The sequence below is a fragment of the Furipterus horrens genome, unplaced genomic scaffold (genome assembly GCF_987537825.1).
Source record: "Furipterus horrens unplaced genomic scaffold, mFurHor1.1.pri manual_scaffold_4, whole genome shotgun sequence".
Taxonomy (NCBI): Eukaryota; Metazoa; Chordata; class Mammalia; order Chiroptera; family Furipteridae; genus Furipterus; species Furipterus horrens.
In genome coordinates this window covers 54,063,542-54,080,687 of record NW_028327174.1, presented here as the reverse complement: position 1 = coordinate 54,080,687, position 17,146 = coordinate 54,063,542, and the positions used below count along the sequence as shown (strand labels likewise).

Genomic DNA, 17,146 nt, shown 5'->3' with positions numbered 1-17,146 from the left:
GGAGCCTTGGTATCTCTGGTTAACTCATTTCTTATAAGTCTGTTGCATGGCTGATTGATGTGCCCACTTGGTAAGGGCTTGGAAAGTGAGTTAGGTTGGAAGCAGAACAGGTCCTGAGACTATTGAGGAACACATGGACTCTCCTGGGACAGGTCATCTCCGGCTTTCAAAATTAAGGATTTTAAGTGTAAGTGTCTGAGTCCCCCCATTTCTCCCCACCTCACATTGTATAATAAAGAATTTGGTCTTTGTCCTTGGTCTTTTTTGGAGAGAGCCTCTAAATCCTTGGAATCTCCCAAGTGATAGGAATTTTTTTGTTATTCAGGGTGGATCACTCAGACTACTCCTGAGTTTTGATGACGTTTGACTCAGGATGAGAGTGACCATGTCAGAAAGACCAACCTTGTGATTAGAGGGTTGGGGCTTTGAGCCAGATGATATCAGCCTCCAGGGAAGCGAAGGGGGCTAGAGATTGAATTCAACCATGTGGTCAATGATTTCAATCAATTATGCCTACATAATGAAACACTAGTAAAAACTGGGCACTGAGGCTTTGGTGAGCTTCCTGGTTGATGAAGACATGGTTGTTTCAGAAAGGGGATGTGTCATGATTCCATGGGGAAAGGGCCCTAGATGTCTGTTCATTTGGCTGGTCTTGCTTGATTGGTATCCTTTGTAATAAAATTGTGATTGTAAGTAGGGTGCTTTACTGAGAAAATTACTGAACCTGAGGGGCTGCATTTGTAGCCAGTTAGAACTTTAGGTGACCTGGGGACCCCTGAACTTGCAGCTGGCATCTGAAATGAGGGCAGTCTTGTTTGGGGCTTTGCTCTTAAACCTGTGGAGTATGGGCTAACTCTGGGTAATTAGCATCAGAATTGTACTACAGCTTTGCACCCCCATGTGTCTTAGATGTCTCTTCTCTCTCTGCTGTCAGTACTATAGTGGTAAGTAGTCATTTCATTGCCCCATGTTGCAGAGGACTGGATTAGACACTGTGGAGTAACTTCACAGAGATAAGAGGTCATTGTCCCCTTATGAATTTAGCTGAGGCAGTCAGGGAAAGCTCTGGAGGTGGTGGCATTTCAAGTGGCCTTAGAGGGAAAGTTTTGGTGAGCTTAGAGAAAAACATTGTTATGTTCAAGGGCTGTCAAATAGATTAGCATTGACTTGGCACAGTTGGGAGGAAAAGCTGGAGGGGGAAGTAGGGGGAACAGCTTATAAAGGGTCTTGAATTCTAGACTAATCTTAGAGAATTTAAAGTCCAGTGGGGAAATGAGATGCACAGAAAATACTCAAAACACCCAACAATAAGTGGAAACCCACAGATGGGGACAAAGGGACATGCCATATAGCAGATAGTGTAGGTGGAAGGGGTCAGGAATGGAAAGGGAGGGGGTTTGTGTGTAGGGAGGAAGTCACAGGGGGATAGAAGAGTCTGCGTGAAAGCTTAAAATTGGGGTGAGAATTATGAGGTGGTGGGGTTGTGCAGTGCAGAAGCACTTGAACAGCAGTGACTAGGATGATGACTTGAAGACAGGTGTCACAGAATCAGTATTCTTGGGGTGCATCTTGTCAGCGAGAAGCTGATTAGGGTTCTGGCACTGCCTTTACCCAAGGGCACTGTGCTAGTCTGCTACCATAACAAAAATACCACAGTTGGAGTGGCTTAAACAACAAATTTATTTTCTCACAGTTCTGGAGGCTGGAAGTCCAAAATGCAGATGTCTGCAGGTTTGGTTTCTCCTAAGGCCGCTCTCCTTGGCTTGCCTTCATCCTGTGTTTTCTAATGGCCTGTTTTCTGTGCATGTACCTTCCTGATAGCTCTCTTCTTATAAGGACATCGGTCATATTGGATTAGGGTCCCACCTGTGACCTTTTTAACTTTTAATTCCCTCTTTAAAGGCCCTTTCTCCAATACAGTCACATTGGGGGTTAGGGCTTCAACGTATGATTTGGGGGGATACCCTTCATTCATAATAGGCACCTAAAGTCATGTCACTTCTTTTTCTGTCCCCCACCAATATCAATCTCTTAACAAAAGAGAGTACTCAGGAGTGCCTTTTCTCCACTCTAGGGGGTGGAGGCTGATGAAGTGGCTTAGCTAGCTGTTAGGACTTAATGCAGCAGACTGGCCCAGAGCCCCCAATTCATTCTAGAGCAGTTTCTTCAGTTCAAATAACAGTGTTCTTAGGGAAGTGAAGCTTATTGTTTTCTTCTGAGTCAAAGGGAATGGAGACTTAAGCTGCTACAGAAGTATTTTATATTTTTAAAAGGTTTTTATTTTTATTTATTTTTATAGAGAGGGAAAGGGAAGGAGAAAGAGAGGGAGAGAAACATTGATGTGTGACAGAACTCTTGATTGGTTGTCTCTTGCATGCCCCCAACTGGGGACCGGGCCACAACCCAGGCATGTTTCCTGACCAGGAATCGAACTGGTGACCCTTTGGTTTGCAAACCAGTGCTCAATCCACTGAATCACACCAGCCAGGGCTACAGAAGTATTTTAAAACCACAATGAGCTGATTTTGGATCATGTAGAGTTTTACAGTCTGATATAGTAGACATTGGCGACATGTGGCTGTTTAAATTTAAATTAATTAAAATAAGTAAAATAAAAAGGTCAGCCCTGGCTGGTGTGGCTCAGTGGATTGAGCACTGGCTTGCAAACCAAAGGGTCACCAGTTCAATTCCTGGTCAGGAAACATGCCTGGGTTGTGGCCCGGTCCCCAGTAGGGGGCGTGCAAGAGGCAACCACACATTGATGTTTCTCTCCCTCTTTCTCCCTTCTCCAATCTCTAAAAATAAACAAATAAAATCTTAAAAAGAAAAAAAGTTCAGGAGGAGGAGGGACTCGGCGGGAGTATGATAAAAAGCAACATGGCTTACTTCCACCCATAAAATTAATACTAATAAAAACAAGAAACAGACTTCTGGTCAAGATGGAGGCATAGGTAGACACGCTTCGCTTCCTTGCACAATGCAAGAAGGGATTAAGAAGCATAATTGGTAGGTACAAAATAGACGGGGATGTTAAGAATAGTATAGGAAATGGAGATGCCAAAGAACTTGTATGCACAACCCGTGGACACGAACTAAAGGGGAGGGATTGCTGGAGGGGAGGGGGGGTACCGGGTGGAGGAGGGCAAGGGGGAAAAATTGGGACAACTGTAATAGCATAATCAATAAAATATACTTAAAAAAATTTTTTTAAGTTCAATTCCTTAGTCACTAGCCATATTTCAAGTGCTCAATAGCCACACGTGGCTAGGGGTTACTGATTGGATGGCACAGATAGGAAACATTCCATCATTGCAGAGAGTTCTATTGGACAGCACTGATTTAAAGATCAGTGGCTTACAACCCTGCCTGTGAATCAATTCACCTGTGGAGGTTTTAAAAAAGGCAAGTGTCCCAGCTCCACTTAAGAGATTTTGATTTGGGAGGTCTGAAGTTCAACCTGATATCTATTTTTCTCTTTGTACTATGGACATGTAGCCAAGATTAAGACAGGATTGCACTGGTACCTTGAAGGCAAGAGTGGGTTTCTTCCTTTCCCCAGCATGTAACCCCACACTTGGCACAAAGGTGTTGTGGACAAATGTGCAAATAATACATGAATCTGGTTTTGGAGATACACCCCAAGGTGCCCGTGCAATAACATGAATGTCCCCCAGAGTCTATTGCTTTTTCCCAGTGATGATGACTCAAATTCTGGTTCAGATGAGTGATAGAGGTTTAAAAATCTGCACGTGCGTGCACACACATGCAGACACATATAACACTCAACTTGATAGAAGCCAAACTCTGCTTGGGGCAGAAGTGGTCCTGAGACTGAGGTACGGAGTGTGTTCGAGAAGAAAGAGACTTTTCCTCCTCTTTGTTTCCCTTACTGAAATGGAATGGCTTAAAGAAAGATTGTCCTGAATTTGACCACTGTGTGGACCTTCATTTTCCTTTTCAATTCAACAAACATGTATTGATGTCGGCTGAGTGCCATTCCCCATGCTAGGCACTGCAGGGAGTTACAGAGGTGAATTAGATGGTTCTTTGCCCTTACGTTGCTCGCTGTCTGGTGCTGGGAGATACAGGCATATAATTATAGTATAAATCAAATGGAAAACGTGTGTGAACAAGTTCTAAACACAGTGCTCTGGGCACACTGACTGAGGAAATGATTGGTCCTCAGAGTGTAGGCAGGAGGTGTGTGTGCCTGTGAGAACAGGATGGTGATTGGAGAGTTGGTCTCTCATCAATTGCTCAATCTTGCTACTTCCATGGAGTGGCTGTTCAGAAAGGGGGCCATGGTGTCTGATCTCTCCAAGAATTTCTCAGCCCAAACTGCAAGGGAATAGAAAACAGGATGAGGGTGAGAGGCTCTGGGGCCAGGAATTGGCAAGAATCAAAGATTGGGCATGGCTTTATGGGAGACAGGAAGCAGGGCTTCCTCTTTGATCTCTTGTTCTGTGAACCTCCAAGGATGGAAAACTGCAGCAGGTTGTATCAGGGGGTGTCCAAGTGCTAGAGCCAAAAAAGACCAGAAACTCCACCTGGGCATAGCTGGGCAGGAAAAATACATGGAATGGAGGAAGGGAATAGAGGTTGTGGCCCAGCACAGAGAGTGCCTCAGCTCTTCAAATATTCTTGTTTAGGAAGATGTAGGCTAGCTGTTTTTTTTTTTTTTGTTTGTTTTTTTTCCTAATACCCCGAAGAAAGAAATGTAATAATTTCAATTGCAGCTTGAGACATTGAGGTTAGACACATGGATAAACTTCCCAGCTATGACCATCAGGTGATGCAGAAATAAATTGCTTTAGGGGAAGCTGAATTGCTTTCTTCTACAGAAGTCTTAGTGCCAGCCTGGCCCCAGCCCAAGCTTACCAGTCAAGGTTGAATTATAATGTATTTGGGGAAACTTTCTCTCCCTCCCTGTTTTGACCCACATTCTGTCAAAAACAAAACAAAAACCAAACCAACAAAACAACTGCAATAAAAATTTCCTGCATATCTTCCTGCCCATTCTTCTGCCCCTACATCTAGCTCAAGAATATCAGTCTGATGTCAGTCTCTAGGCCCAGCTTGCAGAGGGGGTGGCTGAGAGCCCAGAACAGTCCTGCATGATAGCCAATGCCAAGTCGTGTTGCCATTTCCATTTTCGTTAATTGAAGCAGCTTGACCCTTATCATTTCAGGCCAGCAATTTCCTGTCTGCCAGTTGGGAGTGTGGGGAGGACATGCCTCTGCAGGTGATTCTGTCCTTCCATCCATCTTGATGGTGCTAACTAACTCCTAGTCCAGGCTGCAAAAATGGCTCTCCTATTGCAGTTGACAGAGAAGCTGGGTCTCACACAAATGCCCAGCTTCACCTCTTGGAATTTCAAACTTTCTTTTTTAGGAAGGCCTTCCTGGTGTCTACCCTCCAGTCTACCTGTTGTAATTTTGGTTCAGTTTGTTTCTTTGTTCAGTTTTAAGAAACTTGATGACTGATGCAGTTGCCTATCAGAACCTCAGCAGGTGGCACTTTCTGCTGTGGCCTGGGAAAAGAACAAGATGTCTTTGAAGGAAGGATTTGCCTTTCAACCCTGGCAAGGCACACAGTGGAACAATTGGGGTGTGATGGCTTTGCTCCTAGTGTGAGAGTGAATGTGTGTTTTGCTTTTTACCTAACTTTGAAGAAAGTCTATGCGTGACCCTGTAAGGTCACTGAGTTAACGTGATCTTGTTCCCCTGTGTGTGGTAGTGTTACTTTGTAAGAACCATTTTAAGGGTCAGGGTGATGTGTTCCCTCTGGAGTGTGAATCTCTATTGTCTTATATACATTTGTGTGCTTTCGTGATCCATGGGGATATTTTTTTGTCTCTGCATTTTAAAAAATCTCTCAGATGGACACTTGTATCATTTAGTTTTACCCATTTTTGCTGCTGTTGTGTCTTTGTAGTATTTTTGTGTGTGTCCTTTGCATTTTCATGCATCTTCAGGGGACTTGTGTCTTTCTGAGTGTCCTCTGGCTCATTGGGGAGGGGAGAACAGAAGAAGGAGCCCAGACACGAAGGGGAGCCGTCGGGGTGAGGGGAGGCGTGTTGAGTGGGGGGTGCACTGCAATCTGTGACTCGGAAAACAGATTTGCGGAGGAGGCGAGCAGCCCGGGCGTGCGGAGTATTCGGGGCGGGGGCGGGGGCGCTCTGGCCCCCAGCTCCTCCGCAATCCAATTAAATAACATTTAAATGCATAACCAGCCCGCTCGGCGATGAGGCTGGAGATTGGAGCGGGCGCGGCAGCGAGCCGCGCGGGCGGCGTTTTGTGGAGCTCAGCGATTCTGGCGGCAATTTCCCCGCTCCGCGCGGCTTTTACGAGCCGGCTCCCCGAGCCCGCCCGCTCCGCCGCGCCCGCCCCGTGCCCCCCGCTTCCCGCCACTCCCGCCTCCACTCTTTTTCTCTCCCTCGCCTTCTTTGCAGCCTTCTGGTCTGTCCGTCAGCGCGTCGCTCCCTTGGTGTATCTGTCGCTCCATCGCTTAGGGCAGCTTGTGCCCCCCCCCCCCCAGCCCCCCGTCTGGCTGCTCCTCTTCTATTTCTTCTGGTCGGCTTTTGATTCCCTCTGTCTCTCCGTCTGTCCGTCTGTCTCTCTCTGGGTGTCTGACTCGCTCTTGCACATCCTGTCTCTTGCTCTGCCATCTGTCAACGTTTGCTCCTCTCCCCGTTTCTGCCTCTGACTGTGACCCTTTTTCCTGGCTGATGGTCTCTCTGCTTCTTTCTCAGTCACCATTTCATCACAGCTTCTGTTTCTCTTTGCTTTAGTTTGGAGGGTGAGGGGGCTTTCTGACCTCTGCATCCTCCCACGCCCAAACCCACCGCCTCAAGTCCCCACAGCTCAGAGGCCTGCTGCTGGGCTGCTAACCACCTCTAGCCAGCCTTTACTCCTCAGCCTGCCTCCAAACGTGTGCTAATGGGACCAAGGAAGTGCGTGTTGGACCTGATGGGCTAGGCCCCAGTGGAGGGTGGTGGAAATAAAGGTGTCAGGAGTGCATGATTAGAAGAGACCTATCCTTCCTTACATCTGTTAGGAACTGAGCACATTCAGCTCCAGAGGATTGAGGTGTTTCTTTTTCAAGAGGTCTGGGAGAGTATGAGAGGGAAATGATGCTGTCATAGCTTGAGGCTCTTCCGAGGGTAGGATGGAGAGTGGGGTACTTCCTGAGGAACCAGGGTGGGGCAGGTCCCCCATAAGGAGGAAGACAGAGAAAGCAAAACAAGCCGTTTTGTTTCTTGTGTGGGATCAGACTCCATTGTCACTTCCTCCTCACTTCATTCTGTATCCCTGCTCAGTTCCCTCAACATGTGGAGCCTGCTATTCTGTCAGATGCTTCGTACCCATGCAGATTCTGGGAAGGAGGATTCCTGACAAAGAGAACAAGGGCAAAGGCCCTGATGTGAATGTGTCTCGTGTGTTCGAGGAACAGCTGTGAGGCTGATACACAGCTGGAGCAAAGAGAATAAGGGAAGAGAAGTGATAGGTCTAAAAGGTCAAGGTCATGGAAACCAGATCATGTACAGACTAATAAGTCACAGTGGGGTTTTAGCTTTCACTCTGAGTAAGATGGGGAGTCACTGGAGGATTTTGAGCAGGACAACGACATAATCCACCATATACTAGATTAAGAAAACAAGGGCAGAAGCAGGGAGACCATTTTGGAGCGTGTTGTAGTGCCAGGTAAGAGATGATGGTGGCCTGGACAGGGAGGTGACAGTGGAGGTGGTGGTGAGTAGTCAAATTCTGGATATACTTTGCAGAGAGATCCAAGGGATTTGCTGATGGTACAGATGGATGGTGTGTAAAAGAGAGTGGATTCAGGATGAGACCAAGTGATTTGGCCTGAGTGATCAGAACCATGGAGTTTCCATGAATTGATATGGGGAATATTGTGGGAGAAGTGTGGTTTTGGAGGAGTCAGTTTTGGACATGTAAGGTTTGAGATGCCTGTTAAGCATCCAAGTAGAAGTGTCCAGTAGGCAGATTGATACACAGGTCTGGAGTTTAATGTGAAGTCCAGGCTATAGATATAAATTTGAGAGTTATGAGTGGCACCAAATGAAACCCCTTAAGGAGTAAGCACAGAGAGAAAATAAAGGACATTTATTGACCAAGTCCAGACATTTCAATATTTAGAAGTTGTGGAGTTGCAAAACAAACAAACAAAAAAACAAGAAGAAGAAGAAGAAGAAGAAAAGAAAGAAAACCAAAAAATGCTGAGACATCACAGCAAGGAAGGTCTGAGAATGGGCTGTTGGGGAGGCTCTTGGATTGATCATTTCTCATTCCCAGCCACCCTGGTGGGCAGACCCTCATAGCCCAAATCTAGATGGTCCCAACACAGTGGGCCTTGGCTTTGTACTTCTCCAAACTCCACATACCAGACAGACTGACCTCTTCATGCCACCATGTTCAAGGACCTACATGGGCTCCTGAAGCTCAGCATCCCGATCTCAGACTGGGACAGAGAATTGGGGCGGAAAAGGACCTCAAGATCTGGTTTACCTTTACTGCTTTGCCAGTAGGGAAACTGATGTCCTGAGGACCCTCTACCAGTAGGTGGATAGGGCTCCCAAGACATAGTTGAGTGCTCTTTATATCACCCCACGCTGCCTTTTGGATCACTTCTCAACAAGCAACAAATGTTTACTGAATACCTGGAAACATGTATACTCTATGTGCAGAATAGCAATGGAGGACTCTTAAGGGGCACAGTGGAAACAATTCTTGCCCTCAAAAAGCTTGAACTAAGGACCCCTGAATCATTTTTCCATTTTTTCATTTTGATTCCTTGTGACTTTCCAACATGGGCTCTCTTCTTCCCCATTTTATGCCCTAGGTCTTTCCTTCTCTCCAAACCTTGCTCCAAACCTTTTTTCCAGGTCACCTGTATTACTCTAATCCATTAGGTAGCTCAGGCCCCACACCGAAGGGTGTTTAACTCTTTCCCTCATCTCTCATACTCAATCCATATGCAAATTCTATCAGCCCTGTCATCCAAATATATCCCAAATCTGACCACATCTCACAATCTCCACATATACAATCCTAGTCAAGACACGTTGTCTTGCTTGCCCTGTCGACCACAGGAATCCCCTGACAGCATCCTCTCCTTGTGCCTTTACAGTTCATTCTCCACACAGCAGTTACTTTCATTCACCTGAAGCCCCCACACTGTCTCCTGAGTCTGTGTGTTTTTTACTATTTCCGTGTCCTTCGAATTGGCCTTGGTCACATTTCCCCAAGCTGTGACCTATTCTCTCTCCTCTGAGCTCCTGGGGTGGAGGGTGCTGGAGGGACTGGGGCTGTCCTGCATTCATGGAGGTGCTGAGGATCCCTGTTGTGCCTGGAGTTGGGATGTGGGACATTGTGCTATTCTCATTTCCATGTTCTCTGTTTCTTCCTGTTCCATGTTTCCTCCCCTTGTTCTCATTATTTCTTCCCTCCTATCTCACTGTTTTTTGATTGGGGAGGGGGAGGAATCCCTTACCAGCATCAGGGTCTTGAGAGATTCTCCAGTCAAATGCATCCCTGTTCCTTATCCAAGCATCCCTCCAACTCAGGGGAGCTGGGCTGGGGCAACCAGATGGGGAACATGATCTTATCCTCTCCAGCCTGGTGTGATTATTCACCATTTTCTCTCCAATGCCTAGCATGGCACTTTGCAGTCAGTAGGTGCTTATTAAATATTATTTGAAAGGATGAATGAATGAATGAATGGGTGGATGTCTTAGGCATTCAGCTTCCCTGTTGGACCCCTGGCCTGTCCTTTCTCATTCTTTAAACTACTGCTTTCAAACTTGAATGTGTACATGAACCCCGGGACTCTGTGAAACTGGAGAATTGGATTGACCAGGTTGGACTGGGGCCTAAGAGTTTGCATTTCTAACATATTTCCAGGGATGCTGATGCTGCTGGTTCTCACATCACAGTTTGAGTAGCAAGGCTGTAAGGAGAGGTGTCTCTCAGGCAGAAGGACCCCCACCCACACCTAAAATTGAAAAAGAGAGTGATGAAGATTGAGAGGGACTGAGAGATAGTGAAAGAGAGGGAGCAGAGGAAGAAAGGAGACTGCCACCACTGGTTTAGTGCCCCCAAAGCCCCTCAGAAGTACCCATCCCCACGGTCTCAGGATTCTTGGAAGCCCCTGCAGTGTCTTCTACAGCAGCCTTGTCTTTCCAAGGCCTCACCGCTGACGTGGGGAATGGGGCTCTGTCCTGATTGGCCCCTTACTTCTGGGAACCCTGGGAGTCACAGAAAAGAAAGCTTGCCAGAGAACAGGTTTGGAGTTTTCCTTCAATTTCACAAAAATTCCCAGATACCTCTTAGCACCAGTGACACAAAGGCAAGAAGCCCATCCAGAGGCGAGGGGGACAACTTCCATGAGTGAAAGATGCTGGGATTTGAACGTCTTGGACGAGAATGGGGAGAGCTTTGATGAACATATGGGATTCCCAGGACCTGGTGGGGATTGCATTCTGGGAAAAATGGGCTGGAAACAGGATGGGTCAGCGTATGTTCCTTGAACCATAAGGGAGCCAGCAGTTGGGGACAGGGAGAGTGATGGAGGAAGAGCAAATTATAAGTGCTCAGTATGGGTGGGCGTGAAGGAGAGCTCTAAATGCCAGAATCAGTACTGTGGTGCGAGTGCAGGTTTATTCTGTGTGCATTAGGGAGCCATGAAGGGAGTTGCATGACGAAGTGTGTGTATTTGGAAGAGGTGTTTCTGGGAAAGGCCTTGCCTATTAGTCTACCTGACCTACCATGGAGGGCCCCTTCTCTGAGAGAGTTGTCTTGTCAGTCTGTCTGTTCTCACTGGAGGCTCAGTCAGGCTTTGAAGGTGAGAGGGTGGTGCCTGGGATTCGGACGAGTTGGGGTGGGTGTCTTTTTCCCCACTGTGGGAAAGAGCTAATTTTGTTATGTAAGAAGTTTTATGAACTTCTTTCTTAACTCCAGGTTCTTTTACCCAGGAGCCTCTGATGAGGACAATCTATGCCTCAGAAAAGAGAGCGGGAGGGAAAAATGAGATCAGTTTTTTATGGTGGCTGAGCAGGTAAAGCATGGTTGGTCCATATTGCTGGTTATTGCACCCACCTATCTGCTCAGGATTGTGCTTCAGTATTCAGTCCCACCAACCACTCAACCCCCCTGCTATGTGTTTCAAGACCTTGGTGTGGATGTCCTGAGCATATCACCAGTGCCATGTACTTGGAGTCTTTCCTGCTTAGATACCTCCAGTGCTACCAGGCCAGATGTTGGCCTTCCTAAAACCAGCTTTTAAGTTAACCTGTACATATTTCACACACAGCCATAGATGGTGTAGGTCTTTTCTGCCTGCTGCTGGAGAAGGGGCAGCTTTTTTGTGTGATTGTGGAAGGGAGCCTCTCAAGCAAATCTGGAGTTTTCCCCAAAGGAACCTATGTCTTTCCTCTATAGTATATTGCTGTCCTCTACCACTCTTTTAAAGGTTCTTGTTCCTCCGGCAGGCTGGAAATTGCGCCAGCTGGGAGGGAAGACATTGTTTCTGTGGAAAAGCATGGGATATTATTTTCATCTGATTTATTTTGGTTCCTGATGATCCCCATGCTGATGTGCTAACGAGCAGGAGCAGCCGTCACCAGCATGGCATGAAAGGTGGAGAGATTGAGGGGTAGGCAGGGACTTTGTTCCAAATGGACCATTCCGGTGTGGGAGGGCAGGTTAAAAGAGCTTGGGGGCAGGAAGCCAGCTTGAGCCTCAGTTTCTCCACTCTGGGACAACTTTGTGTGCGTCCTTCCTCACCCTGGGTCCCACGACCTCCCACCTTTACATTGCTCACTGCTCCTCAGCTCTTCAGCTCAGTGCCCCGTCATTTCTTCTACAGCAACTATGCCCAGCACATCTCAGGCAGAATCTCTTTGAACTTGTAGAGTGAGGAGAAAAGTCTGTGTCCTTGGTGTTGGTCACATCTTTGACGTGTGGCACATAGTAGGTGCTCAGTACAGAATCAGAGACAAAAAGAAGGAATTGCTGGTGTCAGTGAGGAAGTTTTTAGCCACTACCTGGTTTCAGTTATTTCCAGTGTTAACAAGCAGAGCACTAAGTTTGGGGTACCTCTGCAGTAACTACCCATCCTTTCTGGGGACATTTTCTCATCCTTATTTATCTGTCCTGCTCTTTCACAGACATTTTAATGGTTCTGTTATGTCTGCGTCTTATATGTTGGATTATCTCAGATCTTCTGGGGAGGGAGTGGGAAAAACAGCATCTCAGAAGATATTGTCATATTTTACTTCAGCTGCAGTATAATTTCTTTCTGGTTGCTGCCTTCCAGGTGGTGTCCAAATGAAGGGGTGCTGATCATATGCCATCACACCAGGTCTTGCTGGTCATGGGGGCAGTTCCCAGAGAGTTAACAGAAAGCCAACTTGAAGTTTGGTGAGGTAGCGTGGTTGAAAGAGGGGAATCAAGGGAACACAAGAGGAGAAGATGGGGGAATAGACAGAAGGTCAAGCAAAGACCGGGGAGAGCAGAGATGAGGCAAAGGGAGTGCCACAGAAACTAAGCTTCAGCTTGTCTCATCCGTAAAATGGGGATAACTGTTGTCATGAATAAGAGTTAACACATGTGAAGTGCTTGGCAGGCAATAAGTTTTATATAACTGCTTGATGTTAAAGATAATAAATGGGGGTGTTATTACCTGTATCACAAAGAGTGTTGTCAGACTCGGGACTTGTAAAACACTTTGTAAACTGCAAAATGCTAATGCTTTAGCTGTGTAATTATCATTCCAGTCTTGTAGGTCTTTGCCACTGTCCTATCTTCATGTGGATGAAGAGGGAGCTACCAGTAGGAGGCGTGGACCCCTGGGTTCTGTTCTTCTTGGGGACTGTTTCTTTCCTGTCCTTCTCACCCTCCCTGCTGCATCTCATGCCTTAGGGCATGGTGCTGAGAAAGTAGAGGCCGGCAGGAGGGGTGCAGAAGGGAGGTCGGGGGGAAGCCAAGCTGAAAATGGAAGCTGGGGAGGGGGCAGTGGGGCAGTGTAACAAGCTGCCCCAGCTTTGGCTTGCTGTTTTTCTGGATAGAGCTCTTCCTCCTCTGTCTCTCAGCCTGTATTCTGGTCTCTCCTTTTTTTCCTCCTAGCCACTTCTTATTTCCCTTGCTCTTCAATACTCCCCACAGCCTCCTTTATCCCCTTCCACTGCTCTGACCCCTGCTCTGAGACTCCATTCATTTTGTGCACCCCCCCACCCCCGTCTGCCTTCCAGTCCTTTCCCTGTAGGGTTCTCCTCTATCTCCCTTCTGCTTCCCCTAGCTCTCCCCAACCTCATCTCTGTGCCATTCCCTTTTCCCTCTTTCTGCCTTCAAGTCTCCCATCTTCCCCTACTGCCCTCTATTTTCCTTTTCTACTTTCTGGCTCCCTTTCCTTATTGGTCCCTCTTCCCCCTGCTCCCAGCCTTTACCCCTGCTCTCCTTCCTTTCTCTCCCTGTCAGCTTCACTGCTTGAATTTAGGGTCCACTGTGTAGTCCTCATTCACATGATGAAATAATAGTAATAATGAGACTAAAATCTAATGAGCACTTACTACAGACAAGGTACCTCTAAACACTTAAAATCTCATGTAATCTCCTCAATAAGACTGTGAGGTAAGTATTATCATCATCCCTGATTTATAGATGTGTACTGTCAGGTGTAGAGAAGTTAAATAACTTGCTGAAGGTCTCATAACTAATAAGTGTTAGAACTTGAATGCAGGCCACTCTGCCTAAGGAGCCTGAGCTCTTAACCACAGGAATCGATACTGGCCCTGAGAGAAGCTGTTCCTACTTTCTCTCCCAGTGAGGTTAAAAGAGCCCTCTTTCTTTAAACATCATCTTGGCACCCCCACATTCCTCCAAAGATCATTTGGTCCCTTCTTCTGGCTCTGCATAATACTAGTTGTAACTTACCTGTGGGAGCTCATTCTGTCTGGCAGTGCTACTAATCTTACATCAACAGGCACTGACCTAAGCACTCACTGTCTGCATAGCATCTCATTTAACCATCACAATAGCTGTGCGAAGTAGCTACTCTTCTCGTTCCCATTTTACAGATCAAGAAACGAAGGCACAGGGAAGTAAGTAACTGGCTCACGGTCACACAGTTAGTAAGGGGCAGAGCCAGAATTTGAGCCCAAGCATTTTGGCTCTGGAGAACCAGGCCTCCCTAACCACGATGTTGCTTCACCTGTCTCCTGGGAAACAGGTTTCACTCTCCTACTCATTACTACTAGCCCAGCTGCTTTGAGAAGTTCTCATGGACCATCCCATCCCTCAGCTGCAGCCTGTTTTTGTGCCACTGCTGTGGTGGTGTAATCTCTGCCACCAGCCCTCCAGATCTGGTCAGACTGCCAGCCCTAATCGGTGCCTGAGGGGATTTATTGGCTGCTGCCCCCTGGGAGCAGGGACAAGTGTTTTCCTCTCCAGCCCTGCTGTGCTGCCTCCCAGCCTGACAGCTCCCAGCTCCCAGGTTCTGGCCCATTGTGGCAACTGAGTTACCTCTGTGGCTGGGGGATTTAGCTGCTGCCTTAGCTCCTACTATAAATCCCTGGGCAAATAACTGACTTCTGCATCAAGGAGGCCAACAGGGGAGCAAGCCAGGAGCAGATGGGCTCTTTTGCCATGGGGTGGGAATGGCAGGGGCAGACGAAGGCTCCAAGGCTTTTTTGTGCACCCCCCGGCCACAAGGCCAGGCTGCACCTTGCTTAGGCCCATGGGGTTTCCCTTAACTTTTAGATGATTAAACTGCCCCATCCTAGCATCTCCTGACCCTTAGCTCCAGCGGGTTCTGGTTAAAGTTGAGTCTTATCCCTGCTGCCCCATCTGAAGTCTATTTGCCTGACGTGGCTGCAGAAGGAGAGAACTGACTGCCTGCCACCCCTGGGTTTGATTATGCTTCAAAGAGTCAAGTGTTGCTTGGCTTCCTAGCGCCCCGTACAGCACATTTTGGATGTAAGTTCTGCCCTCCCAAGAGAGGCTCACACTGAAGCAGGAAATCGTAAGAACTTCCCAGTGGGAAGGGATAAAAGATTCCCAAATGCAGGTGACTTAGGGTGGGGGCTGAGGGAGACCTCCAAAACATGTGCCTGAGTCAGGCTGGGTGACCTCCCAAAGAGTAGAAGTACTTCCTAAAAGGGAAGGAGGGAGGGTTGTGGTAGCCAGAGTCAAGATCCCAAAATCTTCCACTCTGTGGCCTGGACTCAGGAGCACAATATGGCTGTTTTGGAGTCCACACTGAAACTGGGAATGGGTGGGACTGGGTAGGGTCATCCTTCTATGCCCCTTGTTGTTTTAGTTTCCTCTGACCCTCTTTCTCTGAGTCCTTCGACCCCTTTTCCCTTCCCTGCCACCCCTGCCTGGTCCCCTCTGTTCCTTTCCATTTGCCTTATCTTTCCCATGGGGTTGGCTCTCTGTACCCAGAAAGCACGTCTGTCACTCGACTGACCAGCCAGAGGTGGTAGGGTTGAGCTGAAGCTTGGGGCTCTGGTTTTACTCCCTGCAACCTCACTCTGCCTGGAGCCTGTCCCTGGTGTACGTGCCATTTTGTTCTTATACTCCTCATCCATCTTCCCAGAACCACCCCCCCCACCCCCCCGCTCCACCACGGCTGCCTCTGCCTGGGAGATTACAGACACTGAATCAGCAGCCAGCATCACATTCTGCTGACAGGGGACTTTCTGCCTCTGAGGGTTTCTTGGTGGGTTCAGGGCCCCTCCTGGGGCCTGGGGATTCAGGGTTGGGGGGTAGGAAGGGCTGGGAGGAGAACAGGTGGGTAAAAAGGAGAGGTGATGAGCAGAAGGTAAAGGAGAATGGAGAGATAGAGGTGATAAAAGCAATTTGGAAAAAGAAACTATAGGAAAAGATGAAAGAACAGTGTGGGATGGGGAGAGAGAAGCAGATGATGGGGAGGTGGGAAACAGGGTGCAAGAGGGAGAGAGGAAGGGTATGGAAATTATGTGGGGACGAGCCCTGTTCACCAGCCTGCAAGCCCAGACCTGCTTTCTCCACTCCCCTAGTGCCCACCCAGGAAGGCCCCTTGGAGGCCACGTTCATTGGTACTAGGCAGAGGGGTGCAGGTTGGGGCCCACAGGCCCTGGGTCTGGGGCTCTGCCTTGCACCTCCCTCCCCCCCCCTCTCATGTGGTGGTTTGTACTTCATCTTGTTTGCGGGGCTGCTGGGCCTGCTCTCGGGGTTTAATGATCTGTGCCATTATTTATAGCTTTGCGCGCCGAGAAACACACTGAATTTATCGCTTGCTTCTATAAATAACCCTGGCAAACGGGTGCCCAGGGAGGAGGACGGGAGGGGGAAGGAGAAATGAAGAAAGGAGAGGTGGGGGGTAGGGCAGGGGAGGTCTCTGTAGACTCTGTCCCCAAAATGGGGTAACATGAGTGCTCAAGGACAGCAGAGGCTGGCAGGACTGTTTTGAGTGTCGGTGTGTCTAAACTCAAGTTAATACAAATGGGACGGTGTGTGTCCCTGTAATGAGGGGAGTGATTGCATGTTTGAGAGCATGTGTGAATTGTGTGTGTGTTTGTATTTGTCTCTGGTGCCACGTTGGTGGCAGTGAGGTTGGAAAAGCACAAGGCAGCCCCAAGGAATAGCTAGTCTATAAATGGATGTGCAATGGGGCTGAGAGGCAGTAGCAACTAGAATCAGACTCCTTTCTCTATGATTGGTGTGACAGAAAAACACTACAATGAGACTTTCTCAGGGTTTGGTGGCAGAGGTGGCAGAAGGAACAAGTGAGTCATAGGAAGCAGGCTGTATATTAGTCTGTCTGTGTGTCAGGCTGGGCCTGAGGAGGCTCCTAGTGTCTTATGGAGCAGGGACCAGGGTCACCTACTCCAAGATCCAGAGGAACCCTGGCTTTGGGTTTGGTGGATAGAGAGGTAGTGGCAGGGGTTGTGCACTTCCCTGCAATGCTCCTTAAAGGACCCAGCTGGCAGGTCTTAACTCAGGATGGGGGTAGGGGCCTCTTAGGCCTGTCTGCGCAAGCAAAGCCAAGTCCCAGTGCTGTGCCCTGCTGATCGGTCTGTGCCTGCTCCTTATCCCCACCACCCGGACTGTCCAGGACAGATTTGGGAATGAGCCCTGGGACT

General features: G+C 48.0%; 1 protein-coding gene across 5 annotated transcripts in view; it reads left to right on the top strand.

Moving 5' to 3' along the window:
- The window catches only part of SMUG1 (single-strand-selective monofunctional uracil-DNA glycosylase 1), a 50,809-nt gene that overhangs the window by 13,231 nt on the left and 20,432 nt on the right, over positions 1-17,146 (top strand). Inside the window, exon 4 of one of the 5 annotated variants that reach the window (XM_090273303.1) lies at positions 12,340-12,641. The exons of the other annotated variants lie outside the window; for them this stretch is intronic. Within the exon in view, the coding sequence (XP_090129429.1) occupies positions 12,340-12,354 (15 nt within the window). The 3' untranslated portion in view covers positions 12,355-12,641. Of the gene's footprint in view, positions 1-12,339; positions 12,642-17,146 lie in introns of those variants that run through there. 5 annotated transcript variants of the gene reach the window in all.